Below are 14041 nucleotides of genomic sequence, written 5' to 3'. Positions count from 1 at the left end.
TGCGTGCTCACGATGAGCCAAAGTGGATCCGTGGGCAATTTTCAGACCTGCTCTCCGCCAATCACAGAGCAAGGCAATTGCACCATCTATGATCGAAGCCGGCACTCGGGATACCCAGGCACATCATATCCCCTGCTTTCCCTTATAATCTTGTTACTCTGACGAGTTCCTGTTTCCAATCTCTTCCAATTGTCCTTAAAGATCCATCTTCCGTGCATTTGTTCTCCTTGTATGCTGTGTGCAAAGGCATTTTACTCTCATAACCTCTAAACCTCTGCATTCCTTTGCTCGCTTTGTTATATTCTACGCATACTTCCCTAAAAATGCCCGCCAAGATGCCCCAGTACTCGGAAATCGAGGCCATCGACACTCCCAACGATGCTATGACTGAGTCTGGCTATGTTTCCGGTGGCTCTAGTGAAGACTATACTCCCGAGATTGTCTTCACAAAGCCCCATCTGCAGTTCTTGAACCGCCAGTTGCAGTTCCTCGAGCCTCAAGGTATGTTATGCTGCTTTGTATAAGTGCAACAACCCCGCTATACTTGCAATTCCTACCTTCCATCTTCCAATGTCCAATTCCATCCTAACTGGTAATCACTATAGATATCCTAAGATGGTGTATCACATCACTCCCTCATCTTTTCCAGACCACTGCCTTTGGTATGACAGGCCTGGTTACCCTAGACATGCTGTCCAAGTTGGATGTTCCCCGCCCTCAGATGGTGGACTTGGTCTTCCTGGATACACTTTATCACTTTGAGGAGACCCTCAACTTGGTCGACCGGGTCCGCAAGCGTTACCCTTTGAACAATGTCCATGTTTACAAGCCTGCTGGTGCTGAGAACGCTGCCGAGTTCGAGTCCAGATATGGTGCTCGGCTTTGGGAGGCTGATGACCAACTCTACGACTGGGTTGCCAAGGTTGAGCCTGCCCAGCGTGCCTACCGCGAACTCAATGTCCACGCCGTTCTGACTGGTCGCCGCCGCAGCCAAGGTGGCAAGCGTGGTGACCTCGACGTCATCGAAGTCGACGAGGCCGGTCTTATCAAGATCAACCCTATGGCTAACTGGTCCTTCGACCAGGTCAAGCAATATGTCCAGGAGAACAACGTCCCATACAACGAACTCCTCGACCGTGGCTATAAGAGTGTCGGTGACTGGCACTCTACCCAGCCCGTCGCTGATAACGAGGACGAGCGCTCTGGTCGCTGGAAGGGTCAGCAGAAGACCGAGTGTGGTATCCACAACCCTCGCTCCAAGTATGCCCAGTATCTGATGGAGATGGAGCGCAAGCGTCAGGAGGAAGCCTTGACATCTGCATTGCACTCCCAGCTCACTGCTGCCCAATGATCGTGTCTGCTCCTTGTGTCTCGCATACTCTATCGCATACTACCTGGCGTTTGGATGATACCTCTTTGGCGTTTTAATAATATTCTTTGTTCCATTTTTAGCGGTGCAATTTGGCTCTTTAAAGACCGATGCACATTTATGATTTGATATTACTGGGGCCATTTTTAACCCCAAAAGATAAAATATGCCTACTTCTCCTCGATGTATATAGAGAGTTGGCTTTACCTCAAGACTCCTAAAACGGGGCAGAGACATGATAATGACCTTCATATGATAGATGCAAAATTTCCTTTATTTCTATCCCACAGACCAAGAATCGTATCTTAAACTCCCTACAATTTTAAGCGAAGTCATACATGCATTTTTTGTAGATGAAGTTATTCACACAGCTCTTAGGTGGGGTGTAGTCGCTTCTCACGTGCATCAGGCCAACCCTAAACCTCAGCATAGTACTGTATACTGTTTACTTGATCTGCCATCCTATATCATTTCTTGTGATGAAAACAATTTCAAAGGCTGGTAGTAGAATTTCTATCCATTGCAGCTAACAAAAATATATCGCCATGGTTCATACCTAGTGGGAAAAATAAATAAATTTCCTCTTCAACAGATGGTGACGAAATGACCAAGTGCTGTTCCTGGGATCGACAACCCACCTTCTGCTTATCACTCTTGTACATGTCCTCTAGCATAAAGTTCAATTAGTACTAATTTTCAATATTTTCTTTTTTCAGTGCTTGAATATTTTAATTTTTTCCTTGCAAGGATCTAATCTAATTTTAATCCTCCCTAAATCCGACACGGCAAACATATTAAACCCCTCATATACCCCTCCCAGCCAATAACCAACTCCCACTTCTTCCGCTATCGCAACAACCGGAAACGACGCACGCCTAGGGAACCCACGTGACAATCAGCATTACTCCGTATTTTTTTACTCTCACCACTTATCAGTCCAACAACACCACGACTCCCTATATTTAGGACCCGCTAAAGCCTAAGCCATGGCTGAATCCACCTCCCGCCAACGGCCCTCGCTAGGCCAAATGCGCAGCTCATCCTTCATCCAAGACCACCAACAATACAAGCCCCCACCCTCAATCAGCCAGAACATCGGTGAAGTGCTAGGCTCCTCACTAGAGGAACACCTCACAATCGCCAACCCAATCAACCCCGACCCAGAACGCGTCCACGACAGCGGCGTCATTCACAGCATCTTCAACCACCAAACTAACCAACTCGAGACCGGCACCCCGCGCATCGTCGCAACAATCTTCTACAAATCCTCTAACCCCGTCCACCCACACTTCCACCCAGATGCAACCACCGCACCAGGCGATAAGCTGCCCTCACCCAGGGTTCCAGAGGGCTCCGCCCCAACGGCTGATATGGAGAAAATCCCTCGTGAACCTCCAGTCCCAGAACCAGAGCCGCTGGATCACATCTACGGACCGTATGTGTCGCAGCTCTGCCTGACCAATTTCCTGCAGACCCTCGAGTCCCTGCCTACACCTTATCAGCGCATGAATACCTCTCACCGCTGTCTGGATCGAGACGCCCAGCCTCACGTTGTGGAGGTAACATTCTCTCCCCCGCCAGACCCAGAGTATCTCTCCTTTGAAGACCTGCGGAAGCACGAGAGTATCTGGCGCTTCGAGCGCGAGTGGAACGTCGAGGTTGTGTTGCAGCGGGAAAGTGTCTTCCGCAAACATAAGCGTCTCGTAGTGTTTGATATGGACAGCACACTGATTGAGAACGAGACAATCGATGAGATTGCCAAGTTCATTGGTGTTGAGAAACAGGTTTCCGTACGTTCACTTTTTACTTCACGAGATCGGGATAATACGTAAAACCAGTGACTAAACAAGTATAGGAAATCACCGAACGCGCAATGAACGGCGAGCTAGACTTCTCAGCATCCCTAAAAGAGCGTGTCAGCCTCCTAAAGGGAGTCCCCGCCGACGTCCTCAAAAAGCTCGAACACATCCTGAAAATCGCACCCGGTGCGCGCGAGCTCTGCGCCTCCCTAAAAGCACTAGGCTACAAGATGGCCGTAGTGAGCGGTGGATTCCAGCCTCTAGCCGATTGGCTAGCAGGTCAACTAGGACTGGACTACGCAGTCGCAAACCACGTAAGAAGCCCAGCCCGTATCATCCCTAACAAAAGTAGACCGTAGTCTAACCTTAACCTTCTAACCAGCTTGAAATTGACACCGCGACAAATACCCTAACCGGTAGACTGGTCGAGTCGAAACCTATCATCGACGCTGCGCAGAAGCGTTCCCTTCTCAAGTCTATCGCTGCCGAGAACAACATCCCTATTGCCCAGACACTGGCTGTTGGAGATGGGGCTAACGACCTTTTGATGCTCCACGAGGCCGGTCTTGGTGTTGCTTGGCGCGCTAAGCCTAAGGTGCAGCTTGAGGCGCCTACTCGTGTTAACGGAGAGAGTCTTGTTGATATTCTTCACTTGATCGGATTGGAGAAGGAGGATATTGCCGAGCTTAACAAGATATAGGTTCCTTGTTTTGTTGTGAACCTGCACAATACCCATTTATATCTATTTCAAATCATATCGAATCAATCGCGTGCGCAGCTCAGAAAGAACCCGTCTAGCGTCTGCTAACGCATTCATGTTTTCATTTCTCATTGATTCGATAACCGCTGTCATGAATGTTTCGATTCAATTCAACGAGGATCAGGACGACCAGCAGATCTCAATGGTACGAAGCCAGCCCCGCCATTTCCTCGGCGTAGCAGGTGTTTAATAGTTGGATTTAGGACTCATCTAGGCATACGTTTTATTTTATATAGCTGGTACGTAGTCAATTGCCAAATACACGACGGTTGATAACCAGTTTCTGGAACACATCAGGCTGTCTAATTCTTTAATTTTTTGATGTAAACTATAAGACTCCCTGTAATCCACCGATGCAAAATAAACGGCGGCAGCACTGTACAAAAAATCGTGGATGGTAGATGATACAAAACAGGTAGTGTTGAAGTAAAGCCTCAATGAAGCAATCAGTAAAAGAAATCCCAAACCAGAACCAGAACCATGGAAAGATGCAATCTAAGCGCCGAGGTGCATGTCACGAATCACATTTTGAATGAAGATATGATTCATAACATGCATCTGTATTATGTTGTTGAATAAGAAAACAGACGACCAAAACTGGGAAATGAGAAATGCCCAGAATTATCGAGTCGCCTCATTAGGCAGAGCAGTCTTCGCAACACCCTCCGTGGCACCAGCACCAGCACCAGCAATATCACCACCCCGACGCTTCTTCAACACGTTCTCAATGAACGCCTCACCAGCCTTGTAACTGCTCCTGACCAAAGGCCCAGAAGCACAGTACAAGAAACCCATATCCAACGCACGCTGACGCCACGCCTCAAATCGATCGGGCGTAACATACTCCTCAACCGCCATATGACGCTTCGTAGGCCTCATATACTGACCAAAAGTAACAACATCCACATCCACAGCTCTCAACTGCCTCAACGCATCCCAAAGCTGCTCATCCGTCTCCCCAAGCCCAAGCATAAGACTAGTCTTCGTAATCAGATCCGGTCTAGCCTCCTTAGCAGCCCTCAAAACATTAATAGACTGCTGAAACGTCGCTCTCCGATCCCGAACATGAGGCGTCAACGACTCAACAGTCTCAACATTATGCGCATACACATCCAATCCAGACCTAGCAACAACCTTCGCCATCTCCAAATCACCTCGGTAATCACCAGTAAGACACTCGACCAGAATATTGGGAGCCTTGGATTTGATCTTGATAACGGTTTCTGCGAAATGGTGCGCGCCTCCATCAGCCAGATCGTCTCGGTCAACACTAGTCAGAACGACATAGCCCAGTCCCCAGCGGGAAATGGCCTCGGCTGTATTCTCGGGCTCGTGAGGATCAAGTGGTGCGGGGTTTCGATTTGTTTTCACGCTACAGAATCGACAGCCTCGAGTACATGTATCGCCCATTAACATGATTGTAGCTGTTGCAGCGGCTTTGTCGCCTCCACCCCAGCAGTCGGAGATATTGGGACATCTTGCCTCCTCGCAGACGGTATGGAGGTTCAAGCCACGGAGATCCTTCTTTAAGCGCTGATAGTTCTTCGAATCGGGGATAGGAGTCTTCAACCATGAAGGGAGACGAGTCATTTCCTTCTTTCGGCCTGCTGGTCCTACCATGGCTGTTTTCAGGGCGTAGGCTTCGGATGGATCGAGGGGGGCTTCTTCCCCGCCCCCGGAGACGAATTCAGAGAATGAAGGACCGGCATTGAGTTTGTCTTGGAAGGATGTCTTGCGGCGACGTGTGATGCCCGGTGTGTTGGTGGCGGATCCGGCATCTGTGGTGGCGTAGGTGCGGAGGCCGAGAGAGTTGAGGGATGAAGAGGTTGTAGATGGTGGGTGAGAGAAAGATGTCCGTACGGACGAGAGATGCCGTAGGCTTCGTGTTGGTGCTGCCATTGTGCTTGGGTGAGTATGGAGAACTTGAAGCAAAGCACCGGTAATGCTTTCGAAGAAAGATATCGATCGGGTGTTGCGGACTTTCCGCGGGAAAGTTGGGTGACTAAGCTTTGGACAGTGGGAGCTCCGCTGGGTCATGCAAGCTCGATCCCGTCGAACTCCGTTGTACACCGGGGATTATTCAGGACTAAAATGGAGATGGTTTCAAGGAATTGTGTAATATTTATAGCGGGCACTATTATGGATTATGCTTTACTATGGTGCTAGAACACTAATTGTACATGTTTCACGCAAATTGAAGGACAGTCGCAATGTGAAGCGCGATGCAAGGGTATTAAGATAGAACAGGAATAGATAAGGCCGGTCGAAGTGGGGAATAATCCAGTGAGGTTCAGTAAGGAAATGGTGACATGTTGTCGAATGGAGGACCATATAAGGTCAAGGTCAAGAACGGAAGATAGGAGATAGGAAAGAAGAGAGAGAGTTGGTAGGAGGTCAGTTGTAGATGGGAAAATGAGGAGATGATAGTATTAAATCGGGAAATAGAGCGAATGCATCAAGTTGCATTGACTTCTAGCACCTGTGCTAGGACTTCAATGGCTGATTTGAGTGTTTCGTCGGATCTACCGCATATAGCAAATAGCAAGTTGTCAATAATTCGTTCGACTTCTCGGCGAAGCTCCGTACTCCGAGGTCCAAGGACGCGGTCTTTCACACGTCCAGGTGATCCAGAAGGAATTTGAATACCAAGTGTGCTGTATGCTTTTGTGGGGATGGCATCGATCCCATAGGTATCGGTTCGTGCCAATAAGGAAGGTTTATGACGATGTAAAGTAGATAAAGAGAGGAGATAGTTGCGTGCGATTAACGCTGCACAGAGACAGTCCAGTAAACTCTCTGTGACATCTGGGAATATGGTGCGGAATGGTCGAAGAAAATCCCGGTCATCGCTTTTGCGTACATGCAAAATAGCCGGTGAAGTAAGACGAAGCATATGACGGGGGAAATCCTTGACAGAATGTTCAAGTTCATCCAAGGTCCATTCGTGATCATCCAGGGTCCACTGATGATCTGCCTCGTCCCATGGAGTTGCTTCTTCTGGTTCTTCTTTTTTAGGTCCGTTAGATTTAGGACTAGGGATATGGTCTGTTCGTAATGTTGCTTCTGGGCTGACACTGCCAGACCGGATTTCCGGGCGGGGTGATTTATTGCGCTCTCCCTGCGCGGTATCAGGCCGTTCGCCCACGACGGTTGATGTTACACTGTCTGATGTCAATGACCCAGGATCAGTATAGGCGTCGTCATCTTTGATATCTTCATAGCTTTCTAGAGAGTAAGCAGATTCCCGAGTCCCGTAACCACTATCCGACATGTCTAATGGCGTATTCAGTGGTGTATCTGGACTGAAAGCAGATACCTCCTCTTGCCGTTGATCTGGTGTCATTGGTAGAGGATGCGGGTTCAAGATTGGCGGCGGCGGTGGTGGCATTGAAGGGGACGATTGCCGCGCGATTTCAACCAATCTGGGTTTATTTTTGGGCTTGCTTGCAACGGCAAATCTCTGCACTCATTGTTAGCATGCTGTAGTCTGGAAGAAGGTGTTGGAGCACGAATGACACTTACCAGAGGTGGAGCGAGGGGTTTGACCCCGGGGATGACGTCTATTTTCGGCATTGGATGATGATCTTGCTCAACAATTTGCACTTTGCGACGATTGGATTCTTTAACGCTTTCGTTTTTTCCGGTCATCGGATCAAAAGGGACGCCTTTCAGCCATGTTTCACAATACGCTAAGTTACTTGGTATCCAACTGGCTTCACTTGAGACAGTTGCTGTCCTTGGCCGTTGAGGTCTTGGGGAACTACCTGGCACATGGTTTGAAGCGGGGAGCTGTGCAGGCGACTTAGTGGGACTTGATCGTCTGTCGCGAGCTTTACTGGTAAAGCTCGAGTCATTGGCTTCACATTGTCGGACGAGATTCGAATGTGCTTCATGGACGTTGGTCACTTCTGCCCATTTTGGCTCTTCGGGTTGTTCGCAGGGTTCGTCAGTCCATCCAGAAGGGCGGTAAGCGTGATAGTTCATTGCGTCTTCTGTCTCAGGATCCTCCACCAGTATTCTATGGTCACTCTGTGCTGGGGATTCGTTGGAACCTTCAGGCACTGTTGAAACACTGTTTCTTTCTTCTAGCGGTGGATCTTTGCATGCGAAATAGGATGAATCTGCTCCGGCGCTTGCTGGCCGAGACTCCGAGATTGGTGGACTGGGCAACAAACCAAATGCTGACATGCTAGAGGACGTGAGGTTTTGATCAGAGCGCCATGTTCGCAGTGTATGACCACCTGAGAGTGGTTTGGATTCTCTGGTTGACTTCGGAAGGAACGTGGGTGCGCTATCGCAAGACGCTGGGGAAGATGGAAGCATTAACTGGAATGGTTCTTTCATTCTGCGTACGGATCGGAATGGTGATATGATGGATGGGCCTCGACTCGCAGGCCGCCGGGAGAGAGATGTTGTTGAATACTCATGAGCCTCTGCGCGTGGGAGTGTGGGGGACGGCACGAATGACAATGTCGGAAATTGCCTGCTCCTCCTTCGGGGCTGATATGTAGGAGACCATCGGCGTGGCGATGGGATGGGGTCAGGAATTGCCATGGCATCGTGGCTTGGTGCAGACGAATAAGAATCTTCGTTCCTTATGTGTGTCTGGATCGGGGCCGGGAAGCATGCATGGGTAGCCATTTTGGAGGCACCACAGTCCATGGCGGACATGGTGCGTCCTTTAGACTAAACAGGCCTGGTCGTAATTGAAATTCAGAAATCAAAAACCAACATGCGGTCGCACAACAGTTACCTGGGTGGAATTGTGATGCGGCAAAAGGAAGAATGGAAACAGTCACTGCAAACAATGGAAGCTGCGCCCGGGGCAGGGGCTCAATATGTCCTTATACAATCAAAATGACGCTAGTTTCGATTAAATCCAAGGATGATAGGGTCACCAGGAAACTCAAGGTAGCGCACACCCCTTGACAAGGAACTCAGTATCCTGCCATGAAGAATCTCGAGCAAGTTAAGATGGAAGTGACCCCTTCAAGGTTTTTGGTTTACCCTCTGGCACGAAACGAGCTCAGCTCCTCTCCAGGCACGGGCCATCATAATAATAGTTGAGAATGAAGGTCGCGCCGTCCTTGCATTCCCGAGAGAGGTGAGATCTAAGCAGGCGGCAGCCCATGATTGGCCCTGGACAACATTTATGGCCTGCAGGCCTCCGTCAACGTGGATGGACCCTCCCCGGTCGCCTAACACCGTCATAGTTCGGCGAGTTGGTGGAGACGAAGAATGAGACAAATGGGATACAGAGGGGGGTAAGAGCGAATCATGGCCCTTCACAAGGGCAACAAGATCGACCACAGGGTGCAATGTACTGTACCCGAGCGGGTCTTCATTGGCTGCAGTGTCTCGTTGCAACAGCAATGGGAGAGACCCCTTCATGGGGTTTGCTATCCCTTGCATCGGAGTCAATCATGCTTGGCAGATGTCTGAAACTTGGATATCAAATGATATTAACAGTTCGTCCTAGCTCGAATTCATCTCTGTACATAGTCTTTGTTTTTCGCGATCGCTTTGCGCGGGTACTTTCCATGTTAGTGCATACTGTAGTTAGTGATTGCTCCAATTCGATAGATCATGGAAATCAACTTTTTCTTCATCTCGGTTCGAGAATCTTCATTCCGCGGGCCCCGCCGTCATTCTTGGGGGCTTGTGTTGACAGGTCCATTGAAAAGCTCCGCTGGTCTGGCCGTAAGTGATAGATGTTAGTCCAAACTAAATCGATGGTCCTATAAGATAAGCAGGAATTAAAGTAGCTGCACCCGTGGATCCAGCCCCGATCGGAGGTGAAGCCAAAGTTTAGGACTGATCACATCTAGTCTTTACCCCGTGGAGGCGTAGTGTAGTTTAGTTGCACGGGAACTACATTTCCTGGTAGGCGGTATCCACATACAAACAGTGCAAACACCTTATCAATCGGACTTATCAGAAGAAAAAAAGTTGCGGGAAAGAATGAAAAGAATGAACCGTGACTGTTTCGACTGTTCTTCCCTCCCATCTTTCATGCAAGCGCCCCATTCTCCATGCTTTCCGAATCCTTCATAGCGGCGACGCTGTCATCCGCTAAAACTCCGACCGCCACTCTCAGGGATGTCGGCATCTGTGTGCAGGAATTCCAGCCATCTTCTCAGCTCCGCTCCACTTTCAAGAAGAGCTCAACCACACCCAATTGTTTGGCTGTGAGCCCGTCGCATATCTTCTGCGCTCAGGCTGAAAAGGCTGTTGTTCATGTCTACAGTAGGGAAAAGGGAAATCAAGAGGCATTGATTCCATTTCCGGAGCGAATCCGCAGTATCGCTGTTGCGGGTGCTAAATATGGTGATGTGCTAGTACTGGGTACTGAAGGCGGCCGACTAATTTTGTGGGAGGTATGATATGTCAATTCTGCGCTTCCTCCCATTCCATGCCCCACTTTGATTATTTCTGGATGTACCATATGTAAAATCGTCTCAAACTAACTCGCGCCGCGTGTTTCAGACATGTACAGGACGGCAAGTGGCTACCACTGCCTCTCATCTCCAACCGGTTACCTCCCTCGTCGTTGACCCCACCTCCAACTTCATTCTTTCTGGCTCCGCAGATGCCAGTGTACATGTCTGGTCCTTACCAGGAATCCTTTCATTTTCCAACCCCACTCAAGCCAATAACCGACAGCCTCCTAATTCTCCGATCCGAACATTCTCCAATCATCGTGCGGCGATCACTTCTCTGGCCGTGGGACATAGCAATGGCCGAAACAATATCGTCGTCTCTACTGCGAAAGACAACACAGCCATTGTGTGGGACTATCACACTGCGCGCGCCCTGCGAACATATCTCCTCCCTTTCTCAGCCACCTGCATCGCCTTGGATCCAGTAGACCGAGCCGGATACGTTGGATACGAGGATGGAAGCGTTCAATCAATCGACTTCTACCGCAGCAACTCCACTCAGAACTCTCTCCACGACTCATCCATACAATCAACTCCCGCACAAGTGTCCACCGAAGACCGATGGCTTCCTCCATCTGCAGAGTCGGGCGCCGTGCGAGCTATCTCACTCTCATATGATGGAGCTACATTATTGTCTGCGCACGATAACGGCAAGGTTCTATCTTGGAACATTGCGCGCCGAAAGTTTACAGCTTCGGTCGCCGATTATACACACCCCGTGACCAATTTGGCTGTGCTGCCACCTACTGGTCTGCCAACTTCTTCGCAGGATCTGAACCGCACAAGCCATACCATTGTGAAACCCCGACATGATGGTGCACTCTCAGACCCTGCTCATGCTCCTGGTGCGGTTCCAGCGGCATACACTTTCAACACCCACGTGATTGCCCCCTCGCATTCACGGTCTCGGCAACCAACTCAATTCTCCCAAGCCCTCACTCATGCATCAATTCCCACGTCGATGATCGAAGCAGGTCTTGCGGAGCTAGCTGCATTCCGCCAACCGGGCGCTGAGACACCACGTATTGCCTCTGAGACTCCCGTTGCCTCCAATGGCCCTGTAGTTGATGACGGCCGGGTTGCAGAACTAGAGGCAGAGCTCGAAACCCTGAAAAAGAAGGATCTCGCTCACACCAAGCTTCGGGATTTCACAACAGATGAGGTCGTGCAACTACGCTCAGATCTCACCCATCTGCAAGATTACATCAATGAGTTACATGAAAAGCAAGAGGCCGCTCAGCACGAAAAAGCGCAGCGCCAAGCAAGGAAAGAAGAACGTGAAACTAAACGCCGCGAAGCATGGTTTGCCGCGGAGAAGAAAGGGCGCAGTGGTGATAAGCAGATGAAAAAGATGGAGATTGATGATGGTGTCTTAACCAGTGACTCTGATGACCACAGCGATGACTAAGGCATTGTTCTGCATACTTCAATGTTGTTACATTATGGGTATTATGCATTTTTGCCACATAAAATTTGGAATAGGTGCTAGGTTAAATGATTCTTGGCATAAGCAGAGGAGTCTCCATGGCTGCCTGCGCCATTAGTAATATCCAAAAGCCATTTGTTTATAGTATTCACGATGCCTCTGACCTTTGAACTTTTCAATCATGGATACTCTATATTATTCACTAGCAAATTAGCCCATAAATCCTGGGGTCAACCGTTTCTACGGCAAGTTTTTCCTCGATTAACCTTTTCGTCAGGCTTTGAAAAGGGGTTCAACTGTGGAGTCGTTGGATCGTCGAGTTAGGTCATTTCCACAATCTTGGAACCCCGAAGCACCCGGTGCTCTTATCCTCATAATTCACCCCTCTCAAACAACCCGAGCTTCAGTCTTCATTCAAATGCGCATTCACCAATGGGCGGGAAACCATGGCAGTCTACGGGCTGCTTCAACTGTAAGCAGCGGAAGAAAAAGGTGGGATCGAATCCTTCAGAACATCGTATCCACTCTAGTTCTAACGGTGGCATTAGTGTGATAAGCAAGAACCCGAATGTCAGCGTTGCCTGGAGCGAGGGGTTCAATGTCAAGGATATGCGATGAATCGAATTTTCTTTCATCAAAAAGCCTTAACGAAATCCGACAAATCCGACAAGAAAGAGAAGAAAATAACCTCGCTACAACAAGCAGACGCGGTTGAATATCTTACTCGCGCAAAACCAATCGTTTTTAGTGATGGTCCGTCCAGGAGAGAGCAGATCGTTTCCTCATATATCGCTGCATATTTCCCAACCGACGTGAAGGGAAGCATCGATATTGACCCTTGGTATAAGTTGTTAGCTGGGATATCCAAACTTCCAAGTAAACCGATGATGCTTGAAGAGGCACTTTCAGCGAAAGCTTGTATCTGGTTTAGCAAAATGAACCAAAAAGATGAACCCGGTACTAGCAAAGACATGTACCACTATGGGCTTCAACTGTACAACAGTGCAATAGAACATATGTCACATCAGCTCAACCGGAAACGAAAAATTTACAGCGACGCACTCATATATACCATCGCTCTTTTCCAGATCCTTGTGGTAAGTGCTACTCCACTGAAATTTTAGACGCTATCTAATCTCAAGAGTTAGACCTGTCATTGTCCCCAAGGACTTGAAGTATGGCTTGACCAAATAACTGTGACCAACGGAATTCTAAGAAAATACTACAATCGAGCGAGCGACAGTCCTCTCGTCAAAAGTTTATACTTGGCATTTCATAGACTGCGATTAGTACGTCACCTTGAAAATTGTGCGGTGGGTTGAACTTGATTGATTAACAAATTTTCTAGATGCAATCCCTGTCACCTATACAATCGAATGGTCCAAATGATGTGGCTGCTCCTAATGATGGCTTCTCTTATACGATACCGCCCGAAGAATACCAACCAATTGATGAACTTTTCGAAATAATGTCGGCCATGGCACCTCTCTTGAATGCTGTCGAGACAATCAATATGTCCAGCCACGAAACTCGCCAGAAATTACTATTTGACGCCATCGACCATAGGAATTTGCTAATGGCATGGTACACTAAAGAAGTCGAGGATATCGGAGGTGCCCCATGGATTGGCACCCCAATTTCAAAATTACCTTCTGCAGAACATTTTTTCGGGCCATCCTACTGTTTTTCTTCGCTTGATTGCGCCAGGATACATGTGCTCTACTGGGCTGCATTATCTATACTTCAAGGTGTAATCGGCCAGGCATGGTGTTATACTTATTTCACATCGCCCTCTCCCCTCAATATCTTCAACGACAATGAGTATCAGCAGTCGAAATTCTACGCTGATGAAATCAGTCGTGCTATACCATTTTGCTTGTCAGAAAGTCACAGGGCGTGGGGCTCAAATATTACAATATTTTCGCTCGGCCAGGTCGCGAAAGTATATTTGGAGTTTCAATGTCGGGAGGAGTTCATGTGGGCTCAAGAAGGATTCAAGCTTATGGGAAGCATGGGATCGGACTTCCCGAATCGTGTGAGTGAGTTACTCGAATATAACTGGAGGGTACGGGATAGTTCGAGCGCAAGTCCAAGTTCGAGCCAATCTTCGCCGCCGACCGATCAAGAAACACCCCCGGGCTACTTGATTGAGGAAACGTGTTAAATCACTGCATGTATATTATAGTTCGACATGAATAATGAATACAAATAACCAATACCCGAGTACCTGCTCCTCTTCTCTTGTCT

At 48.6% G+C, this 14041-nt stretch overlaps 6 protein-coding genes across 6 annotated transcripts; 4 read left to right on the top strand and 2 right to left on the bottom strand.

The window, feature by feature from the left end:
- Positions 1–323: 323 nt before the first annotated feature.
- Positions 324–1351, top strand: met16 (phosphoadenylyl-sulfate reductase (thioredoxin); the record flags this gene model as incomplete). The annotated part of the gene is made up of 2 exons (XM_056918021.1): positions 324–501; positions 606–1351. 2 exons carry the CDS (start codon positions 324–326, stop codon positions 1349–1351), a joined length of 924 nt encoding a protein of 307 aa, XP_056783632.1.
- A 1004-nt stretch (positions 1352–2355) lies between these two features.
- On the top strand, positions 2356–3868 carry N7478_001806 (phosphoserine phosphatase SerB; the record flags this gene model as incomplete). Its single annotated transcript, XM_056918020.1, has 3 exons — positions 2356–3159; positions 3225–3482; positions 3551–3868. 3 exons carry the CDS (start codon positions 2356–2358, stop codon positions 3866–3868), a joined length of 1380 nt encoding a protein of 459 aa, XP_056783631.1.
- Positions 3869–4549: 681 nt separating this feature from the next.
- Positions 4550–5827, bottom strand: N7478_001805 (lipoate synthase; the record flags this gene model as incomplete). The annotated part of the gene is made up of 1 exon (XM_056918019.1): positions 4550–5827. One exon carries the CDS (start codon positions 5825–5827, stop codon positions 4550–4552), a length of 1278 nt encoding a protein of 425 aa, XP_056783630.1.
- Positions 5828–6383: 556 nt separating this feature from the next.
- On the bottom strand, positions 6384–8599 carry N7478_001804 (uncharacterized protein; the record flags this gene model as incomplete). The annotated part of the gene is made up of 2 exons (XM_056918018.1): positions 6384–7388; positions 7451–8599. 2 exons carry the CDS (start codon positions 8597–8599, stop codon positions 6384–6386), a joined length of 2154 nt encoding a protein of 717 aa, XP_056783629.1.
- A 1361-nt stretch (positions 8600–9960) lies between these two features.
- On the top strand, positions 9961–11776 carry N7478_001803 (putative ribosomal assembly complex component Ipi3; the record flags this gene model as incomplete). The annotated part of the gene is made up of 2 exons (XM_056918017.1): positions 9961–10305; positions 10415–11776. 2 exons carry the CDS (start codon positions 9961–9963, stop codon positions 11774–11776), a joined length of 1707 nt encoding a protein of 568 aa, XP_056783628.1.
- A 953-nt stretch (positions 11777–12729) lies between these two features.
- Positions 12730–13958, top strand: N7478_001802 (uncharacterized protein; the record flags this gene model as incomplete). The annotated part of the gene is made up of 2 exons (XM_056918016.1): positions 12730–12891; positions 13143–13958. 2 exons carry the CDS (start codon positions 12730–12732, stop codon positions 13956–13958), a joined length of 978 nt encoding a protein of 325 aa, XP_056783627.1.
- Positions 13959–14041: the final 83 nt, after the last annotated feature.

Source organism: Penicillium angulare (assembly GCF_028827245.1).
Source record: "Penicillium angulare strain IBT 27051 chromosome Unknown utg000002l_segment0_segment0, whole genome shotgun sequence".
Taxonomy (NCBI): Eukaryota; Fungi; Ascomycota; class Eurotiomycetes; order Eurotiales; family Aspergillaceae; genus Penicillium; species Penicillium angulare.
This window is presented reverse-complemented; position numbering and strand designations above follow the sequence as displayed.